At 36.9% G+C, this 24,049-nt stretch overlaps 1 protein-coding gene across 1 annotated transcript in view; it reads left to right on the forward strand.

Moving 5' to 3' along the window:
• Positions 1-877: 877 nt before the first annotated feature.
• Positions 878-24,049, forward strand: part of EPYC (epiphycan) — a 41,490-nt gene continuing 18,318 nt past the window's right edge. Inside the window, exon 1 of the mRNA XM_036296717.1 lies at positions 878-1,042. Coding sequence (XP_036152610.1) covers positions 878-1,042 — 165 coding nt within the window. The remainder of the gene's footprint in view (positions 1,043-24,049) is intronic.

Raw genomic sequence — 24,049 nt, forward strand, 5'->3', positions numbered from 1 at the left:
ATTGTTATCATGAAATAAGAATTGTGCTTGTTAAAGAATTACAAAACAAAAGATTTCTTTAGTCCTGTATGCATACAAATCCTCCTTTAAGGGATCTTGCCAAATAGTGCCTTTTAGACATATATTCCTATTGATTCTGAGCTAATCCTTAGATACCTTTGATATTAAGAATTGAAATAAAACACTAAGGAGTAAAGAAAAATAACTCTCTGTTATGCTCCATTTAGTTAAGAATAAGTTTTGGAAAATATTGCATGGAATATTAATGCATGTACATATTAAATTATCTATATTTTAATAACACCCATAGCAAAAAGAAGTAAAAAGAAAAAAAGATCCTTATTATTTTGTCTGAAAAGACCCTAGGCTTGAATATACAAGAAACACTTATAAGTCCTACTTGTAGAACTAGCCAACTCTGTCTTGGTTTTCTCATGTGTAAAACAGTGTGACAGGTATATTGATCATCATCATCCTCGTCATCATCATTCCTACGTTCCAGAGTTGATGAAACAATCGTAATGCTTAGGTAATATAAAGACTTTTGGAAATAAGTATATTACAATCTTTTTGCATCCTGTTTGTACCATGTTTCTTTATAAAATAAAATCAATTTCACTGTATTTACAGTATCTACTGTAAAAATATGGATAAGTTTGCATCTTAATTTGAATATCTGGTATCAACAGCCATCAGAAAGCATACAAATTGTTGTGTTATGTTTATGAACTACCCATGTAAACAAAGCTACCAGCTTGAGTTCCTCAATGTTGACATTGATTTATCTATCATTCCTGTTTAATGCAAACTATTCATAAGTTATTATCAATTAAATATTTATGAATGTTAATATTTTATAATTAGGAGAGTTTGAAAAATGAAAGAATTAGCAAGACTTGTTCTGGGACTTTTCATCTTTGATGCTGCTGTGACTGCTCCAACTTTAGAGCCCATCAACTATGACTCAGAAACTTATGACGCCACCTTGGAAGACCTGGATGATTTATACAACTACGAAAACATACCTATTGGCCAAGCTGAGGTACTTCTAGAAGCACTGTATGAGGAATTATTGGGGATTGTTTTCTTCAAATAGATTTTTGTTTATTTATATATTGAGATGTTCTGTCTTAATAATTTCATATGAACTTTTTCTCCAGAACATGTTCAATGTTAGAGATTAACATTGAAATACTCTTTTGTTTTATTACAGTTCACTTTATTTCCTCTATATCTTCTCACAAAATTGGGCCAAAAAAAAAAAAAAAAAGAGTTATCAAGATAGAACAGAAAAAAAAAGTAAGGAAAAAAGCCATAGGCAGTTAGGAAATGTAAAAATAATACATATGCAATGATAAAGAACTTTGGGGTGTTTGCTATAAAGGAAAGAAAATGTTAGATTATAATAAATTGGGAAGTAAAAAGAATATAAAAGACAATAGTTTGGGACAAGACAGTATTCCAAGAGCAAATGTGCTTTCCTAAATGACTGATTATCTCTCAGCAGTAATGTAGGCATTGGCAAGGTTACAGCCCACATTTTACAAATCTGATATGATATTTTCTTAATTAAATGTTAGGCTTTTTACATAACTAAAGAATACAGATTAATTTTTCTGAGTCAGAAAACAAACAGACCTTTAAATGCTGGAGTGTAATTAATGTACTACACTGACAAAAACTAATTACATATAAATAAACCCAAAGGGAAATTACATCATCATTACAGAGTCATAACATATTTTGGGCAGTTGTTCAAGTGTAAATCTTTCTTACAGTAATGATTTAGAATAACTAAGAAAAATTAAATATTTAGATAAAAGCATATATTTATATTGTATGGAACTTAGATACATTTTTATTAAGATACTAGAGGCCTGGTGCATGAAATTCATGCATGTGGGAGGGGAGTGTCCATCAGTCCGGCCTACACCCTCTCCAATCTGAGATCCCTCTAGCGATCCAGGACCACTGGCTCCTAACTGCTTGCCTGCCTGCCTGATCACTCCTAACTGCCACTTGCCTGCCTCATGCCCCTAACTACTCCCCTGCTGGCCTGATCACCCCTAACTGCCTCTGCCTTGGCCCCCACCACTGTGGCTTTGTCCAGAAGGATGTCAGGAAGATGCCTGATCTAATTAGCATATTACCCTTTTATTAGTATAAACATTCTCATTATTATTTATGTTGACTTATGAAATACAAGAATCAGAATTTCACCATACAATAGCAATACAATAGTTTTCATGTCTTATCCCCTTACCCTATTTTTCTCTCCCTATCATTTTCTCTTTGGTCTTCTTCTTTTCTTTCTTTCTTTTTATTTTTTTGTACCACCCCTATCCTCTCTCTCTCACTTCTCCACTTTTCAGAAAAGTTTTAGGGTTAACAGTAGATCACTTTTCTTTTGCACATTGGACATGACTCTATTTTCTAAGTCTTTATTTTTTAAATTATGTTTTTATTGATTTCAAAGAGGAAGGGAGAGGGAGAGAGAGAGAAAAAAAATCAATGATGAGAAATAATCATCTATTGGCTGAGTCCTGCATGTCCCCTCCCAGGGATTGAGCTGCTACCTGGGCATATGCTCTGACCTGAAATCAACCTGTGATATCCTGGTCCATGAGTTGAAACTCAGTCACTGAGCCACAACTCCTGGGCTCTAAGTATTAATATTCACTGTCTCATTCCATTTTCTGTATGGCTTTGTTATGTTAAATAATTTTTTGTTGAGAATTTATGGTCATTAATAACCAATCTCACTGTCTGTGAACCCTCTATATCTCTAATTTAATGCATCAGTATAGAGTATAAGAAATTTTTCTAGTTCTTAATTATTCTACTTTGCTCATTTTTCCCATCTTGTATAAATAATAAAAATATACATATATCAGTGCACATCTGCAGCTGTCTAACCAATTAAATATTTCAATGTAAACTTATTTGTCATTTTTCCAAAAAAGTGTTTTTTATAAGACCAAAGAGCTTTGGTGAGTACCATAAGTGAATCCTCTATTCTAAGTAGAGCTGAAACCAAGTTACTTTAAACCAAGGCTGCTTTGGGCAAAATGTGGCATCAATGAGCTTTATCTGCAGACTTCTTTTAAGTCATTATTTGCTGTCAGGATGCACTTTGCAGCTCAGGTGGCCCTACATATCCTCTGAGATTCTGAAATTGTTCCTGCTACCAAATAAAATAAGCTAATAAATATATATATTAAATATGATTTAGTATACAACCTTTCCTCAGTAATCTTTTATTCTGAAATAACAACCTTCCTTCAAATACCAAAAATGTGACATCATATCCTTATACACCCCAGTCCTTACCTCTTGCAAGCATCCCTGATTTTCACACAGGCCTTGCTAAACTCAGAATTCTAGCAACTGAGGGCTCCAGAGAGCCATTAAGAATCCCTGTGGTTCATGATCTCACTCATTTGTGGATTATAGAGAACAACATAGACTGATGAAAAAGGACAGACCCAAAGACTGAGAAGCAGTGATCAGGCTATCAATCCCCAGAAGGAAAGTAGGGGAGGGCAGGGGTAAGGGGAAGAGATCAACCGAAGGACTTGTATACATGTATATAAGCCAAACCAATGGACATGGACAACGGGGGAATGGGAGCATGAGTTTGTGTGTGTGGGGGGGAGGTTGGGGGTTAATGGGGGGGATGAGGACACATTTGTAATACCTTAACTAATAATAATAATAAAAAAAAGAATCCCTGTGGTTGATCAAAATATATAATTATCCTTGATTTAACAATTATTTATGGTAAAGTCACATTAGAAAACCAATTTGTAGATAGATGATATATATAGATATACATATACATATACATGTGCTATGATAATATAACACATTTAAAGATATAAACTATACATCATTTTTTTAAATACAAGGTTTGTCCAATAACAAAAATCAATCAACCCATTCATCCACCGCTGTGGTAAAAAGCCCAAAAAATATGATAAATAAGATAACATGAGGAACAAAATTCCAAAGAACTTTAGCTTATATATTAACAAATTATTAATATACATTGCTTTACGAACAAACAAAGAACTGGTATATAATTCCTCATCAGGAGATATGAAATAAAGTCAATAGACCCAATTGTGTGAATGGATTCTAAACTATGGGTACTCATGACATTAACTTCTTGAATGTAGCCTTTGAAGTTCATACTCTGGTGACTCCTGGTACGATTATTTATCTCATCTTTAAAATTAAGGGCAGTTGTTCCCCATGTTCTTGATCCTATGTAACACTTTTTGAATAAACACTGGTAATATGCCCAAATGTGATACAGTTGATGGAAAAATTGATGGAAAATAAAGCACCTGGGAAATGGTGGGATCAGATTCTTCATACTTTGTCCTCAATGCCAAGACTATGGTTCTGCCTATTTTAGCCTAACATTAATTTTACCTGCAGAAAGGACAACTTATAATCTAAAACTGTAAATTTATGATACAACTGACCAAATGCTTCCAATGCCAGTTCCTTTCTTATAAATTCTGAGACTTGGCACCTTAGGCCAATAAAATAGACCTTTTGGTCCAGGCTTTAAATGATTAATCCTTAAGGCTTTTGACATATGTGATAAGCAGAATTCTACAATGGCCCTTAAATGGCCCTTCCCCCGGTGTATCCACACCCTCTATAATTTTTAACATCATGAATTTATTTTTATATCACTCTTGTAATTAGGTTATGATTATAATCTCCTTTAAAAAGGTGATTATCTCGTTCAGCCAGATCTAAACTCATGAGTCCTTTACGTCAGTGTCTTAAAGTTAAGGACAAAATTTGAAGCATGAGAGAAATTCAGTACAAGGGAAACTATTGCAGGCTTTAAAGATAAATGGGTCCTCATAGCAAGGAATGCAAAAGTCTCTAGATGCGGAGGGAAGCTGACAGCCAGCAAGCTTAGAGGGACCTCAGTCCTATAGATGCACGAAACCCTGAGCTCCACATGAAGTCACAGACCTGGCCACCACCTTAATTTTGACCTTCTGAAACCCTGAAGAGAGAATCCAGTCAGGCCAGCTCTGGATTTCTGACCCAGATAATTAAAAAATGGGTATAGTTTTAAGCTGCTCAGTTTGTAGAATTTATTATGCAGCAATAAAAAACTAATACAGATGTAATAATTAATTTATTCTGAAATCCAAATTTGAATTTACTGCTTTAAGGCTTGAGTTTGTGAGTCCAGTGGTTTATCTGGTCAATAAGCCAAACCATTCCTTCCTCCTCAGTTTTAGAATCTCAATAGAGCTTTATTGATTTTTATTAGTGGTAGTATATTCATTACCTCCTTAGAGGTTGGAAAAGGGTAATGAAAGTTTTCTGTTTTTGAAAATTATATGTAGTAATAGTATTTCAGACTGATGGCATGTGATTTCTGATTATCTAGAATATCTAGGACCCTCTGGATTCTATGTTAGGAACAGATTTTAAGCCCAGCAATTCTATCAAAATGCTCTACATTACCCAGTTAAGTACATTTATTAGTATAATATAAAACTGTTGCAATTTTTACTGAGATTTTGTCTTACATTAATGGTATAAATAAGATGAAGTTATAAGCCATAAGACCAAATATAGATTATTTTTTGCTTTCTGATAAATAATAATTAATCCTGATTGAGCTCTTATAATGTGTCAGATACTGTTCTAGGCATTTCACATGCATTATCTCCTTACCTTCTCACAACAAAACTATGAAGCACTATTATTATTTCCAAGAAAATATTTCTATTTCTTTATCTAAAGAAATAGAGACAAAGAGCAAGAAAGTAACTTGAATAAGATTGTATAGCTCTACAATCATAGTGATGTTATCTTCTCATATAAGAAAATAATCTTCAGGAGATTAATAGAGGATTGTATTACCTCCCTCCATTTTCTATCATTTTCCAAATTGTTATTTTGACTTGATATTGGTTTTAGTTTAATTGAATGTCAAGTGCTCTAACACTCCTAAAAGAGAAAGAAAAGCAGTCTTTTATGGATGAATACTGTGTACTAGATGTAACCTTTACTTCTAATAATTATTTAACTCACTATTATCTAATTACTATAAGAAACAATGGCTTACAACTCATTACTTCAAAGAATAATTGTGAGTAGCTATTCTCCAACATATATCTAAGTTATGGGCAATAATATAAATGTATATTATTTTATTATACTTACATATATAATAGCATATATATATAGCATAGGGCAAAAACAGGTTTACACTTGTTCATATGGAAAATAATACAACAATCCTATATAATAAAAGGCTAATATGCAAATTGACCAAATGGCAGAATGACCGGTCACTATGATGCCCACTAACCACCACGGGGCAGATGCTCAATGCAAGAGCTGCCTCCTGATGGTCAGTGTGCTCCCACAGGGGTAGCGCCGCTCAGCCAGAAGCTGGGCTTACAGCTTGTGAGCTCATTGAAGGTCAGTGTGCTCCCTGGGGGTAGCAGACCTAAGCCATCAGTCAGACATCCCCCAAGGGCTCCCGGACTGTGACAGGGTGCAGGCCAGGTTGAGGAACTCCCCCCTGAGTGCACAAATTTCGTTGCACCAGGCCTCTAGTTAATAAATAATGACACAAGAATAAATTCTGTTTCATGTACTCACAACTGTAAACCCACTTTTGCCCCACCCTGTATATATTACATATTTGGTGGTCTAGGATCCAAGGATAATTTTGTTATTAGCCTTAAGGAGTTCATCAGAAAACTATATAGTTTAAGATTTAGTGTTCTTTGAGTGGTTTAAATTGATATTGTGTTTTTGACCAAGGTAGGTAATTTGGCGAAATATTTCCATTTTCACGTATATTTTGGGGGTTATTTATTGTCCATGCCTCTTAAGTATAGAAAAAACATTATTCCTATTCATTAATAATTTATTTTACCCAGGAAAGTTCTCAGTGACTCTGCTGAAGGAATTGAACTTCCATTCCTGTAGTAAAATTTCCTTGGCTTCATTCAGACAATTGAACTATGCTCACCTATACTGCTCATCTATTCTATATTATTTTAGACTTCTACAATTACTTTTACTTAATTGTGTTCCTGAATCTTCAAGAAACATCAAGAATGTTATACTGCACCCCTAGCCAGTTTGGCTCAGTGGATAAAATTTCACCCTGCAGATGGAAGGGTCCCAGATTTGATTCTGGTCAAAGGCATGTACAGTGGGGCCTTGACTTACGAGTTTAATTTGTTCCATGATGGAACTTGTAACTCAAATTACTCCTATGTCAAATCATTAAAGTGAACGAGTGAGACACTTGATGCTGGTCTGATGTTGTGGCGTTCACTGTGACGTTCGCTGCACCAACTAGCAGTGGGGTATCTGAAGCTGGCTTGTAACACGAATTTTAGCTCGCAACTCAAAGCAAAAAGTCGGCTGAGAGACGGCTCGTATCTCGAAAAACTCGTTAGTCGGGACACTTGTAAGTCAAGGCCCCCCTGTACCTCAGTTACATGTTCCAAGCCCTGGTTGGGGGCATGTGGGAGGTAACCAATCAGTGTGTGTCTCTCACATGGGTGTTTCTCTCTGTCTTTCCCTCTCCCTTTTACTTTCTCTAAAAATCAATGGAAAAAATATTATTAGGTAGGATTTTAAAAAAGAGAAAGAGAGAGAATGTTATACTGCAGAGTGCATGGAGCACACCTGGTAGCATTTGCTGTAAGAGCGTGGAGGGCATGTCAATGACACCGCACAGTGCTCTTCATGAGGCTGTGGAGGACAAATTTCTCTCAGGCCTCAGTGTAAGAGGGGCTGCAACATTAAAGAATTTTTTGTTTTCTTTTCTGTGCTCTACATCTTGTAACTTAGTGTGATTGTCATTTTTCTCAGAGTCCTGGAGCTTAATTTTGGCCTAATTCTTCCCTGATTTCATATTACTTCCCCCCAACTTTCTTCTCCTGTGATCCTTATCTCCACATATACATTTCTGAAGTAGGTATGAAATGAGATAGGGTATGCATTCATAAATAAACACACATAGCTAATAAAACACAGTAATAGTTGACCAATATTAAATTTCTTGAGTGAGAAATGCATTCTTTTCTAAAACTCACAATTGATTTTAAAATTAAGGCCAATTTTTCTCTCTTAAGAGAGAGCAAGTAGATAGTTTAAAATCATCCTTATAAAGAAACCTTCTGTTGAAATAAATAAATTCAGCTTTAAAATATCATTTATCGATTAAGAGGTTATAGGCTTAATCAAAAAAATTAAAAGCAAATTTAGTAGTGTTGTAGGAATGAGAGAGAGCTCAGTGAAGGCAGCTGCATCAATTAACAACTGTGCATTGATTTATTTCATCTTGTCATCAAGATAATATAGTGCCATGCAAAATAATTTCATGATATATGTTGATGCCCCTGTAACACCAGAAATTACTTAAGTAGACTCAAATTAATTTTGGACCACTTATAGAAATCAATGTCTAGTTTAGATAATCTATACTAATAAAAGGGTAATATACTAATTAGACCAGACATCTTCCAGTCAATCTTCCAGACATCCTTCCGGACAAAGCCATGGTGGCAGGGCTGAGGCAGAGGCAGTTAGGGGCTATCAGGCCAGCAGGGGAGAGCAGTTAGGGGCATCAGGCAGGCAGGCATAGTGGTTAGGGGTGATCAGGAAGGCAGGCAGGTGAGCAGTTAGGAGCCAGTGGTCCTGGATTGCAAGAGGGATGTCCAACTGCTGGTTTAGGCCCAATCCCACAGGCATCAGGCCTAAACCGGCAGTTGGACACCCCCCGAGGGTTCCCGGATTGGAGAGGGTGCAGGCTGGGCTGAGGGACACCACCCTCCCCCATGAATTTTGTGCACTGAGCCTCTAGTGACATATAAAAAGGATCAAGGTAGTTGTGATACAAACCCGAGGACACCCACCCACCCAAAGAGCCAAGGAATAGTTCCTGTGACATCTGTTTCCTTCATTTAGTCCCTTTTGGAAATTCACCAGCAAGCTTGGGGACTGCACTTCAACAAAATTGTAAGTATTGTTAGGTTTTTAGATTTTCGTGTAAGACTCTAGCTATAATGTGGATAGCTGTGATTGGTGAGTTAGCTATCTGTGGCTACCAGTTACACCAAGACTCTAACAGCATTTTTACTTTCTGTACAATAAAGAAGTTTTGTAAATAAAATCTTAACATTTTGAAAAATAATAAAAATAAAAAGGATCTCCTTTTGAATAATTTACACAATATGTTTCAAAGCTTTAAACATGTGGTTTGCATATAATGCATCTCTTACTGGAAGAAGTAACTTGTTAAAGTTTTGCCCTAACCAGTTTGGCTCAGTGGATAGAGCTTTGGCCTGAGGACTGAAGGGTCCCAGGTTCGATTCTGGTCAAGGGCATGTACCTTGTTTGCAGGCACAACCCCAGTAGGGGGTGTGCAGGAGGCAGCTGATCAATGTTTCTCTTTCATCGATGTTTCTATCTCTCTATCCATCTCTCTTCCTCTCTGTAAAAAATTAATAAAAAATATATATTTTAAGGTTTTAATCAACCTGAATTAAATATGGTTTTTAGGATATGGTGAAAAAGAGCTAATTTTTCTCCTCATCCTTCTTCATGAAGAGGCTCTGGAGGAAGGGAGGGAAGAATTTTACTGATGAGCTTTCAATATGTTGTCTGATTGATTTTCCATATGCTTCTGTTAAAACCAGTGATAAACCATTTGATTTTTAGTTTAAGCTATTTGGAAAGCTTTAAAACAAAAAAGAGAACCTTAAAAAAAGTGAAGCACAAAAAAATATACGATTATGTAAGATCAGAAAAAAAGAAAAGAACACAGAATTTGCCAGTGACATGGTTGTGTTTGAAGTTGTATAACACAGTATTTATGAGGCTACAAACCTAAAGTAAATCTCATAACTATCCCTTAAAATAAGACATAATTATTATTATTACTGTTATTATTTTTATGAGCAACTGAGGATCAGAATTTTGCCCAAGGTTATTCAGCTAGTAAGTTTCAGAGCAAAATTTAAACCAGATTCTTTTAATGCCAGACCAGAGAGACTTTGGCACTGAACACCTTCATTATTTTTCTGTTTCTTCTCTTTAATCTTTAATTTTGTTAGCTGTGTCTCATATTGTGGTTTCTTTTCTTTGAAATTAAGTAATTTGATTATTAAGAATCAGAAAAACAAGAATTTTCTAGTGATTACAATGAACATAATATCTAAGCAACTCTCTTAGCTGTCAAAGTATTTAAGGGAGAGAGAGGTAAGAGGATCCTTCTGAACTGAAAGCTGCTTTGTCAGAAATATGGGGACTGAGCAATCTTTGCCAAACTCACTTCTTCCTCATCCATTTTCCAGATAAAATAAAAAATAAGATACAGCTTTCATCCACTGTTCACGGTCACATTCTTTTAGATAATTAATATGGACCACTTAAATCAATTTGAGCACTGTTCTTACGTTTAAAGCCAAATTCCATTGGACTTAACATATCTGCATGCTAGTGTGTGAAATCCAGAAGGACATTGTCCAGTAACCCAGGATGAACAGCTTGGAGCCCTTTGATATGTTTGGAAAACAATTGTTGACATAATGATGACAACAAGAATAGCTTCATGATTTGTTATCAACTGGTGGGACAATTTGGGAGAAAGATAACTTTTAAATTCTGTTTTGTTTAACAAAAATCTTAGTCTATGCTTGAGTAAAAATCCAGATAACATACTGGATTTAAAATGCTTTCAAGAGAGGAAGGGGGGTGGGGGAAGAGAGAGAGAGAGAGGGAGAGAGAGAGGCTTATAATTTAAATATTATCTGCTAAAGAACTGGACTTACTGGTTAGAAATTTACTGGCACAGTGGGGAACCTAAACTAAATAAATAAATAGGTAAGAACAATTTCTTTCCAGTCTGGTTTTGCCTGAGCATTTAAACCATGAATGCACATACAATTGCAAAGGTGGTGAAAGAAACCACTGGCTTTGGGTTTGCTCATGTATGCACCCATTCTATACTTGGGAGGCAGTTTTCCACAGTGTGTGACATGGGTTCTGGAGTCAGACTCCCTTTGTGTGAGGCCTAGGTCCGTCACAGCAACTGTGTGGCTTCAGGCAGTCATACAATCCTCCTGAGCCTCAGCTTCCTATCTATAAGATATCTAGTGAACATTAAATAAGAAACTTGTTCACTGTTTAACTTATAGCCTGGCACATAGCAGATATTTAATAAATGTTAGCTTTACCATAAGATCACTTGTTCAATCAACAGCCACTGAAGCTTATCCACTGGTACTCAGGAAAGTCTTCATGGAAGGGATAGGATTTGAGCTGAAATGAAGGCTAACTCCATTGGGCAACATTCACTTCAGATCCAATCACCAATCTTTTGCTGAGAGTCAGGAATGGGGGCAGGTAAATAAGACCAAGTTCCTCCTTGTCCCTCAGCACCTCCCAGTCTAGTCATCTTATAAATGCACAATTTCCATACAATAGGGGAAGTAAAAGTAAACAAGATCTTTAGTTACCTATTGGGACATAAGGTTTCTATGAGTTTCATTACAAAATACATATACATATGCTGAGGAAGTATGTCCTCAAATTTGTCATCAGTCACAGTCCTGACAGCAAATCTGAGATAATTTACTATGTCCATTTACTCATGAGTTTATCCACCACCTTTTTTGAACAATATTTAAGGCTACTTATAGAAATAAATGCTACAATGTGTACAAAAATAGATATATAAACATATAAAATAAATATAAATCTGAATAAATATAGATAATATATCTACAAACAATAATATTACATTGTATAAAATATATAATATAGAGTATATTGCATTATATTCTCCACAATATTAGATCTTATATTATTTATTATTAATTATTTCTTATACTAGATTATGGCATAAAAATATAAATTAAGAAAACGAGGCAAGTTAAAAATGAGAGTTGGGAACATACTGTAATATGAAACCAAGAGTCAGTAACATATCAATATGTGTACTATTAAAGTTTTTCTAAGAAATAAGTATTAGGTTTTAAGGGACCAGATACATGCTTAACTTCAGAATCAATTGAGAGACAGAAATGGAGCTCATGCAAATGAGTTCAAGTATCCCTTATATTACTGATAAAATCTAGACTGAATTGTATGACTTACGTCTGAAGCAACTATGAGATTCCTAATACAAAACTCCAGAAATAGACTAGGTCATTGGTCATAGAAAAGGTCACTCAATCACAGGCCCCAGAACAGTGCCTGCTTCAGTAGATGTTAGTGCATGCCTGGAGGAACAAAACGGAAAGCATGCTCTCAACAGGCAGGCAATTACCCGCAATGGGGAGGATGAACTAATTGCCTAGGCCTACTTCTTCCACTCGCCAATTACCCAGTCATTCTTCCTTCCCAGGAAGGGTGAGTAAAGGAGCCAACAGAGGATGCACCCACATCCCAGGAGGGTCTCCTTTCAAGCCATCAGGCTTAACCATGACATTCAATACAGCTCTCACCTTCAAGAGAGAAAATCAGCCTGTTTGTTGGACAGCCCTGCTCATACCTTTCTGAGACCTATCCCATGCCAACTATCAAGCTTACGTGTCCTCTGGCAGTTTGTAGGTTTTGATTCCTGAAGTCTCTGCTATGGACCTGACAGCATAAATGAGTTTACCTCAAAGACCTCTCAGTTCCTGAGATTAACCTTTCACTCTCAGTTCTTTGCTCTACCTCAAATTATATCAAGCCACATTATTTAGTAACAAAGCTTATGAGAAGTTCTGCAATGAAATTAAATGCTAAGTAACTATACTCCAATAATATAGTTCCATAAACATAATGATGACACAAATTTATATATAACTCCTTTACTTCCATGAAGTTTTTGAGGAAAGATAAGACTACAGATTAACATCACTTGCAAATTAAAGTCAAAACTTGTTCAAATCTAAAGAGATTGCAGTATGAATTCAGAATTGCTTGCCTTGTGATTTAAAAGTCCAAAGAATATGCAGTCCAAACACCACTTCCCCATTTGCTTTTGCTTCATCTCAGCTAGACAGAACCTTAGTGCCTGGATCAAGCTGGATTTTTTTTCAATAACTGCAGTCGGAGTGGACTTTTCCAGATACAAATGTACTTCCTTCAGGGGCACATACATTATTAGTTCATTGCAAAGTCTCCTATGACCTTGATATTTAAAGAGAATGAAGCATTCATTGCACACATATTATTTTCCAAATACTGACCCTAACCCCCATCAAATTTGAAGAACAAGTTAATTTGAATCTCTATAATAGTTATTCTTGGCAAAAGTAGAGCCCCCAAATCAGTACATAGTGCCGCCAGAGACCCAGGAAGAGACTTGGTGGAAACTGAGGCTAAAGCCTCATCCAGATGTTGGTCAGCTTATGTCCATTGTTTCTAGTCTGTAAACTGAGCTCAAACACAATTTGGAGAACTTTCCCATTAGGAGTTCAATTATGGCACTGTTTTACCATCATTAGAGGAGTTGTTCTCAAAGTGCGATACCTGAACTGGCAGCATCCACATCACCTGGGAGATGGTCAGGAATGCAAATTCTCAGATCCCACTCCAGACGAAATGAATCAGAAACTCTAGAGGAGGGCCCAGCATTCGGGGGATTTCACAAACCCTCTGCTCATTCTGATGCACTTAGGGTACAAGCAACATTGAATTAAGAAACCCCATGGCTTTCATCTCAGGGTAGCACTGGAGATACTCCGGTTTTCTAGCACCATTTTTAAACACACAGTGGCAGCAGGCCCAGTCACCACGTCTACTTGAAGCTTCCTCCTTTTTTTCTTTTCTTTTTTTCTGCATCCCCAAAACCTTTAAGTTCTAATTTTTCTGCAGCCCTGGGTTTCTGGCACCTGATGCAACATTGACTTTGACCAGGTGACAGGCTCTCTTAGGAGCAAGAATTTTCAGTGTTTGGGGGAGAGGGGGTCTTCAGCCTGGAAGCTCTGTGCCCCTCTGGCTTCTACCTTTGCTTCCTGCTATGGAATTCACAAAATTCACCTCCCAGGGGGTTTCTACGCTACCCCGTGGTATTTTTCAGCTGAAGAATCAACCTCAGCAGATTCCTGAACTGACACTAATGTTGATGTTTCTGAAGCCGGTGGCCCTTGGGATCTCAATGAAAAACAATCCTTCTACCATCTTCCCACCAAGACGTACCATTTCACAGCTCCAGGACTTAATGAGCATTTGTCTCTGACATCCTAGTCTGCAGAATAAGTTTCCCCTCTAGTGTGGTGGTTCTCAACCTTGGCCATGTATTTGAATCACTGCTAGAGTTTTTAAAAATCCTAATGCCTGGGCCACACCCAGACTATTGAACTCAGAATCTCTGGGGCTGGGTCCCAGTTTTACTGTTTGACTTCGCTCAGCTATTCTTTCAGTGTGAGTCATTTACTATTTTTGTTTAACCAGTTTAATATGCTTTTCTTTTAAAATATGTTTATTGTTGGTAGTGTAACAGATGTCCCCCATTTGTCCAGTCCCTACCCCTACTCCCAAGACTTCCCTACACCATGTCTGTGTTCTTGGGCTTTTCAATGTGGTCCATTTACTTCTCTAGTACTGTGTGCTGAATGAGTGCCTTCTCTTCTCTTTCTGGTCTGGACTTTTGTTTTTCTAACATAGTCCTCTAGATTTTGTCTTGTAGCATGTTTTATAGAGTCAGATTTAAAAAAATCCATAAATTATAAATTTTCCAAAAGTAACATTGTTCAAGGAAATTTTAGAAAATATTCATTTTTCTGAGTTATATAATCTCCTATTATACTAATTTCCAACCCAGGATTGGACTTGACCTTTCATTGTCCTGCCCAGCCCTTCTATAATATGCCTAATTTTCCCTGGATCTTTCCTAATTCCCCAGATTTCTTATTCTGACACTTCTAAGGCAAGTTATAGAGTTTGCTAGAAATGGAGAGGCTTACACTGTGTTTGTTAAGGTCCACACACACAAGCATTAAAATCATTAAAAAATTATTGCTTGGTAATGTCGCCAACCATTGGATGGTACAATATAAGGTACAGATAGGAGGTCCTAAGCAGTGGTCGGAAACTCATTAGTCAACAGAGCCAAATATCAACAGTACAACGATTGAAATTTCTTTTGAGAGACCAATTTTTTAATCTTAAACTATATAGGTAGGTACATTGTTATTAACTTAATTAGGGTACTCCTAAGGCTTAGGAAGAGCCACACTCAAGGGGCCAAAGAGCCGCATATGGCTCGCCAGCCGCTGCTTGCCGACCACGGTCCTAAAGGTTAATCACAGTGACGTTATGCTAACCTCACATTCAATGTGGTCTTTAAAGAGGTAAATGGTATATAAGCAAATGTACATTTTTCACATACAACACACATATGAGAATAACAAAGAAACTATATCTAAAAGATGTTGCAGCTAAGTCAAATATTTTTGTGTGTTCTCTTTTTTTGGAGTTATCAAAACTCTGATTAAAGACATACATATAAAAAAATAAAATAAAATCCAGGACAATTAGATAAAAATCCTCTACTATAACTATATGGAATCTAAAACATATATAGAATGGAGATTCAAGGGGATAAATTCCTTTTGGTATTGAAAGAAAAAAGGAAGATCATAGAGTCTAATAATCCTTCTCCTATTGGCAGAATGATTCCTATCATGCTAATGACTACAATAATAAATGATAGGCAACAAATTTGGATATTTTTTAAAGAATAGTTTATTGATTTTTAGCGAGAGAAGAAGGGAGAGGGAGAGAGAGAGAAACATCAATGTGAAAGTGCAACATCTATGGGCTGCCTCCTGCATCTCCCCTACTGGGGATCCAGCTCACAACCTTGCCATGTGCCTTCACCAGGAATTGAACCAGCAACCCTTTGGTGCACGGGACAATGCCTAATCAATAGAGCCACACTGGCCAGGGCAAATTTAGAGATTTTGATCCTTAGAAATCAGCCCTTCCTTTGCCTTATGCTAATATAGAGCTGATTTACCTAGAGTAATTTGCCCTGGCTCTATATCATCAACAATCTTTTGTTTGTAAATTTATTGTTGACATGAATACAGATGCCCCCCAATCCCCCTATCTTCTTTACCCACCTCACCCAGCCACCTCCCCTGCCCCCCAGCTATCACCACACTGTTGTCTGTGTCTATGGGTTAGGCATATATATTCTTTGGCTAATCTCTTCACCTTCTTTCACCCCGTCTGCCCACCCCCCTCCCCTCTGACATCTGTCAGCCTGTTCCATGTCTCTTGTTCCATTTGTGCATCAGTATTTTATGTTCATTAGATTCCATGTATAAATATGATCACATGGTAATTGTCTTTCTCTGTCTGGCATAATACCCTCCAGGCCTATCCATGCTGTTACAAAGGGCAAGAGTTCCTTCTTTTAGATTCCCAAGAGAGTGCAGAGACTATAGAGAATATGTCGGTGGCCATGAGAGGGTCCAGGTAGGCACTGTGGCTTAATACACTTTTTTCAATTTGTTTAAAATAATCTGCATCTGAGAGATCAAGTCAGGCTTCTAAAGTTGTAAAATTTTGCAAGGCTTTACCGCTGATACTGAGCAATAGAAAAAAATTTAATGCAATAATTATCTCTTTCAAAGGCAATTGGCTATAAGTTGGTCCTTCCTGGGATAACCTCTATAAATGCACATTTTTCTATGATAATATATACATCATCATCATCAGTGAATAGCAGTTTTTATGCAGAGAATTTCTGCATATTAAAAGGCATTGTTTATTACATTTTGTGACTCAATAAAGGCTGTGTTAGAAGGAACAATTTAGTTTGTGTTAGGATAAAAAAGATTAAAACTTTAAAAAAAGTAATACTTAATTACTCCATCGTAAAATAAAGAGCTAGAGGTTGGAAGGATCAAATTTTTTGTTATTCAGTCCAACTGCTTTGTTTCCATTACTGTGATTGACTCCCTCTCCCAATCCCATTCTCATGAGATTACTGATTTCAGCCTCCACTAAATTGTCCTTCTGGCATCCTTAGCTGGGGAACAAGGGCAGTAAGGGTAAAGGGAACATGAACTGACTTAGCTTTTAGATAATGTTGCTACAGCCTTTGCCAACGTTTCTCACCAATATTATTTGGGAAAATTCAGTTAGAACTAGATGGTACATTTGTGAAAATTGGATAGTGGAAACCTATTAAGTTTCTGGAGCCTAAGGGGATGATGATGAATGGAGTCCTGAATAAACTGGGATAAAACTGACGTGGAAAATCTTTCTGAGAACTAAGACTCTTTCTGGCAACAAAAAATAGAGAAAATAAATATGTGAAGAACAATGAAAAAGTGCTGAGGTTGCAGAAGAAACACAGACTAGAGAGGGAATGACTACATGAAACCTGCAGATTATCAGTTATTGTTACTTCTGCATTGAATTTTTTACCTAAACATTGCATTAAATACAATGAAGCATTACCATCTAAAGTTAAGAATTTATGAAGAATAACCATACATTAGGATATGTGTTTAAAAAAACTAAAGAAAAACCATTTATATATTTTTTATAAATCTATATATAATATTCTAGCAAGTCAATATCAAATGTTATGAACTTATACTATTTTGATTTAAGCAGAAAACCACAAATTGTGGTATTTGGTCTAAGATGTACTAGAGGCCCAATGCACAAAATTTGTGCAGGGGAGAGGGGGTCCCTCAGCCCGGCCTGCACCCTCTCGCAATCTGGGACCCCTTGGTCCTAACCACCCGCCTGCTCACTCCTTACCACTTGGCTCAACACTCCTTAGTGCTGTCGTGGAGGTGGGAGAGGCTCCTGCCACCGCCGTTGTGCTCGCCAGCCATGGACCTGGCTTCTGGCTGAGCCACGCTCCAGGTGTGGGAGCGCACTGGTCACCAGGGGGCAGCTCCTGTGTTGAGCGTCTGCCACTGGTGGTCAGTGTGCATCATAGAGACTGGTTGTTCTGGTCATTCTGCCATAACAGTGGCTGGGCTTTTATTATAAAGATAGATATATTAATTTTGACTTAATTTAATAAAATACTGGTATTTAAAAGTAAAGAAGTTTAAATATGGTGAATTTACTCAAATTTGGTGGTACAGTATTTCAGGAAGTACTATACTGAGAAACCAAGATAAAAGAACAATTGTTTGTAAAGGAGAAATCAGAAAGAATATGAGAGACCAAAAAAAAATCTATTTTTTGCTAATGTTAATGGCATGTGCTAGGTAAATACCTCCACTAAATAGTAAAAATTATTCTCTCAGTATAATTAGAAAATGGATAAGAAAACAAAATTTGAGAAGATCTATATTAGGGCAAATTACATGAGCAGCTGTAACAAACAACTCCAAAATCCCAATGGCTTAACACAATAAAAATTGACATCTTGCTGACAGGACTGTCCAGTGAGGGTCAATAGATTTACTATCCTCCCAGTGGTTATGCAGGAATTCAAACTTCTTTCATGCTACAACTTCACCATCTTCACTTTAGGACTGTAGGTTCACAGCGGTATCTTCTGTTGACAGACTGAGGGAAGGGAAAGTATACTTGCTCCTTTCTGGTTAGGACCATATGTGGCACATTACTTCCTCTCCTGTTCCATTGGCCAGAACTAACCACATGATCCAATCTAGACTCAAAGTGGAAAATGTGTTTTAGCTGAATCCCCAGGAGGAAAATGAAACAGTTTGGTGAATGCATGGAATTGTCTCACCCATCATGCTTTCACCAGGCTGAAGTTTCGTTCTGACATAATACTTATTTCTCACAAAAGTGAGAGAAAATGACAATAAATGCTGCTTAAATTATACAACCCACCTCCATTAATGTTATGTGATATTTTCATACTCGTCAATTTAAGGTAAGATTGGTTGACTGCCAGCTGCTCCCACAGGGCTACATGGCCCTGGTACAGTCTTCAGACTTCGGGTTCAGCAATTGAAGGTTCAGCCTACAGGTTCATCCATGATCAGCTATTATCAGATCAGACTGTAGGTTGATAAATGATATCTGGCAAAAACCCTATGAGGCTTAAAATATGAAAACATAGCCCATTAATGAGTTCATAATGTGAATCATCATTTCCCATTAATGATAATGCTCACTTTCCTTATCCAGAGCTTCTTTCTCAAAATAAAAAGCTAAATTATTCAGAAGAATTTTATTTGGCTGAGTAAAGAATCAAAATTAAGAAAGCGAAGCAGTCCTGTGGCTGGACTGATTAGATTCAAACTGTCATCTTCACTGCTTAGAAGCTGTGTGATCTCAGTCCTTCCACCTCTCATCTTCCACTTACAAATATACCAAATGTGCACAGTTATTGCACCTCTACACAGAGTTGTTCTGAGAGTGACATTAGAATCAAGGGAAAGAGCATACAGTTTTTCATATACAGTGAGTATTAAATCCATGACAATTATTATGTTCAGCTAACTCATAACAGCAAGTGAAATCTCTTTTCTCCATGTCAGATATGACCTCTTTAGTGAATATATTGTTTACGTTCAACAAATTTAATATATCTCTCTCACAATGTTAGCCACAACAACAAACTCTTTCCCTAAACTGAATTTTCATAGGCTGCCATCTTCTTCAATTTCCTTTTTTCTTTCTTTAGCTGCATTATCATCACTAAGAGTCAGGAGTTAAGAAGCTTGCCCAAGGGCTAGGGAGTAATGGTCTCTTCTCATTGTACATTTTAAAGATCAGTTTTGCATCATGAGAACAACCTAAAATTACTTTAATTTGGGGGTGGGGTGAGAGCCTTACTATGACTCTGTCCTTGACCCTGTTTCATATGCTAAAATCTGCATTTTTCCTGTTTTAATAAAAGCAATTATATCTTTATTTTTCAATGAATATCAATAAGTCAACTAGGTGTATATATGCTTTCACTTTCTTTTTCCTTAATGATTTGTCATGCTATCCTTATTCCCAAATTATATACAAGCAAAGAAAAGATTAATAAAAATTGTCCCACCTCTGCCTACATTGGCATGTTAAGTCAAAATTTTAGGAAGTGTAGCTGAGGTAAAGAGCATAGGAAAAATGATAAGGGGAACCTTAGTATCAGGACTAGCTGATCTCTTATAGTTAACAAGTATTCAGCAGGGTCATTACATTCTATAAATCTAGGGAGAACCAAACACAAAATGCCAAAGGAATTGTGCCTCTCAGAATTGTGCAATGGATTAGCTCTGACTCTAGGTACATAATTTCACCTTTCCCTCAAATGTAGACCACACCCAACCAATATCCTTGGATCAGCAAAAGATTCCAAAGCCGTTTCACCTAATGAAGTCAAAGCACATCTCCTTTAGTTTCCATTCACTACATGTTTGTACCTACAGTGAAGGCCCATTGGCAGACATGAAGATGTCTGAGCCATAACTAATCTCTTTTCATACCTGCTCTCTCATGCAAAGTTAAAATATTTTGTTACTCTGATATCCAAAGCACCCTTTAAAGCAGCGGTTCTCAACCTGTGAGTCGCGACCATCGGAAAACACATACAGCATATCAGTTATTTACATTACGATTCATGACAATAGAAAAATTACAGTTATGAAGTAGCAACAAAAATAATTTTATGGTTGGGGGTCACCACAACATGAGGAACTGTATTAAAGGGTTGAGGCATTAGGAAGGTTGAGAACCACTGCTTTAAAGTAACAAAAATTGTCACTGTTTACCTTTACTGATTCAGCCTACTAATCGCTAGACACATTGGGATAGGAGCTGGGAATGTAATTGTAAAATATAATATTTTATATATATATACTAGAGGCTTGGCGCATGAAATTCATGTGTGGGTAGGGTCCCTAGGCTTGGCTGGCAATCAGGGCCGATCTGTGGGGCGACTGGAGGAGCAATTGGGGGGGGGGGCAGCTGGCACCCACCTTGGCTGGACTGGCACCGCCTGCTTGCCGGCGCCATCCCCCATCACTGCTGCTGGTTGCCTCCCTCTGTGGGGCAATCAGCGGGGTGATGGGGCGGGTGGGCACTGGCATCCACTTTTGCTGGCCTGGGGCCTGTGGGCTGGGGGCAGCTCCTGCTTTGAGCATCTGCCCCCTGGTGGTCAGTATGCGTCATAGCGACCGGTCATTCCTGTTTGGTTGATTTGCATATTAGGCTTTTATTATATAGGATAATATATATATATATATATATATATATATATATATATATATATATATATATATTTACCCTGTATTCCCATATACAACATCAAAATCTATATCATTTATCTTTTGTTATGTAACAAAAGAAGAAAAATATGAAAAATAAAATGCCAATAAATATATATCAACAATTGAATCTAAAAGTCTAAATAAATGAACAAAGAATCAAATGAACAACATAAACTGATGAATAAAATAGAACCAGAGGCATGGAAACATGGAACAGAGTGACAAATCTTACAGGGAACAGGGAGGGGGTTGGAAAGAGATTAACCAAAGAATGTATATGCATACAGGCATGACCTATGGACATATATGGGAACCAAGTAGAAGGGGACAATGGGGGGAAGGGGGCTATCTGTAATACTCTCAACAATAAAGATTTATAATATTTTAAAAAGGGGGTTTTAAGCATGGGTTGACACTAATTTTGTCTTTTTCAGAGTTTATTCTCACTTCAGTGTGAATGTATACTGAAGGAAATCCCAACTTCCTGTAAGGGGATTGTTGCTGTATTCTCGGCAAGAGAGCATAGTAACATAGATTATGGTTGTGGTAATAGACAGAGAGAAAGAATGATATTGATTGAATGACAGGTAAAGTGTACAGTTGATCATAACTTAAGTGTAACACTCGGCATAGACTTACTTGATTAAATAATTATAAAGAGAGGCAATCCTTCCATCATTTACAAATTCAGTTTTTCCTTCACTGATCTTTTCCTTCATACATGAAGGTAGGAATTGAATCTGAGTAACTTGCATCCTCTCATAGCATTCTTTCCATCACACATATATTACATTTTTATTAAGTTTGCATTGGAAACTTAACTGCAGATTCAGTGCTAAAATAAAAAATATCAAAATACCCCCAAAATAAAATACATTAAGTTTTATTAATTCCAACACAAGGCCTAATGGTAGCATATGGTTTGTGATCATCTTAAACAGAAGTGATCAACATGATCAACAAAAAGTGTGTCCTGAAGGCTTTCCTTGGCAAACGAGGCAATCAGGAGGAAATGTGGCTGCTATTTCTGAACACTATTTTTTCATATTTTTACTCTGAAATGAAGGCAAATAAATTTAGTAAACTTAATGGTAACATTGTAGTTATATAAATCATTTAGGTGTGCTTTTTGATAATGAACAAATGGATTTGGTTAAAATTATTTTTAACCAAATGTTATTATCACTTAAAATGGTGCTAAGTACTTTTACAAGATGATTCTTCCATGGAAAACTCTGCTGATTGTGGGAGAATGAAAGTTTTAACTTTGCTGCAGTATTATTAACACCAATATAAATATTACTATAAAAATCCTTATTTCTCAGGGAGCAGAAACTTTGAGACACTTCAGGGTCATTTTAGTCCTCTTTACCCTAAGAAATATTGAGGTGCTGGCTTGCTTACATAGAGGCAAGGCTGTGCATGGTCCAGAGACAGAGGCAGGCCTAGGATGCTTCCTGGCACTATTATCTTTTCAGGCCAACATGGACCTCATTCGAGAGGCTATACCTCACTCGACCCATGTCACTCTCTGTGGACGAAGCATTTGTCATCTCTAGTATAGGTAGACTCTTTCGTGGACATGAAATGTACTCCTAAGTATAGTCTATCAGAACATAAATTATCTACAGATCTAAGAGATACAAGTACAGTAATGACTAAGCTCAAGGTCATATGTAGGAGTGACCCTTTATATTGTGTTTTTAAACTTTAGGGAAATATAATGAAAAAAATTAAAAAGTCAATTCAGTAGGAAGCAAATCAGGGTAAAATAGGAGGTATAAAAAGGAATGGAGGAAATCTAAGAAAAAAATGGATACTTATATCAGAGGTTCAGTTATAAATGTTTGCATTCGTGTGTTACCGATTGTAGCTTGAGAAAAAAAAAAGGCAGGGATGTATTCTGGCCATGTGTGTTTATTCCCAAATTTAAGGTTCTGCAGCATCAGCATAAAAGTCTGCTGCAGGGAGAGCTTTTTGTATTAATGCTGCATTTCTTTGCCTCACAACTGCATGTCACCTTATGAAAATTGGTGAGCGAGGAAACAAAGACAGAAGGGCTGAATCACTTCTCTGCAGCAGTGACAATAATGCTCTCCAGGCACAGTGCTTTGCGGTTACAGTTCTGCTATTTTGCTGAACCAAAAAGGCATTCCTTTTCTTTGCTCTTAAAAAGTTGTTCAACATTCCCACTTTAATAGCAAGTAAGCATGAACAGAACAGTCTCTGATAAACACAAAAGCTGTTTTGCCTCATGATAGTGGATGACAAGTGAGATCTTTACAGCTTCACATCAAATCAGTGGAAAAACAATTATCCATTAAAAATACGTGCAAACGTTTTTCCTATAAAGCCAAGGATTCAAGGCAACGAGTCTGGAATGTGTTTCTCCCCTTAGGCTGCCTCCATTCCATGAAACATCTGTCTCAATTTCCGTTCTTCCCGGAGCCTCCTTTGGTCTCTCTGCATACCCCTTCCTTCCGCGTCTGCCTCATTCTGACCCTGCAGATGGAGCCCGTATGTCTCTCTGCTTAAAGAAATGTACCCAGCCTTCTCAGTGGAGATTTATGGCCATTATATCCTCATGGATGGCTTCCTAATGCACCAAGTGCAGTGGAATTTGCTTTTGGTTTGATTTCATGCTCTAAATACATTAAAGTAAGCATTAATGCCGTCATTGATTCTTCTCACCAAGATCTCTAGGATTAAGCGTAGAGCTATGGATCAGATATATTCTGGACAAGCAAACTTTTTATATTGTATTCAATAAGTACTTGGTTGTATATTACGCCTTGAGGTATAACGATATATGACATAACTGAGAGGGTACC

The sequence above is a fragment of the Myotis myotis genome, unplaced genomic scaffold, assembly GCF_014108235.1.
Source record: "Myotis myotis isolate mMyoMyo1 unplaced genomic scaffold, mMyoMyo1.p scaffold_m19_p_3, whole genome shotgun sequence".
NCBI lineage: Eukaryota > Metazoa > Chordata > Mammalia > Chiroptera > Vespertilionidae > Myotis > Myotis myotis.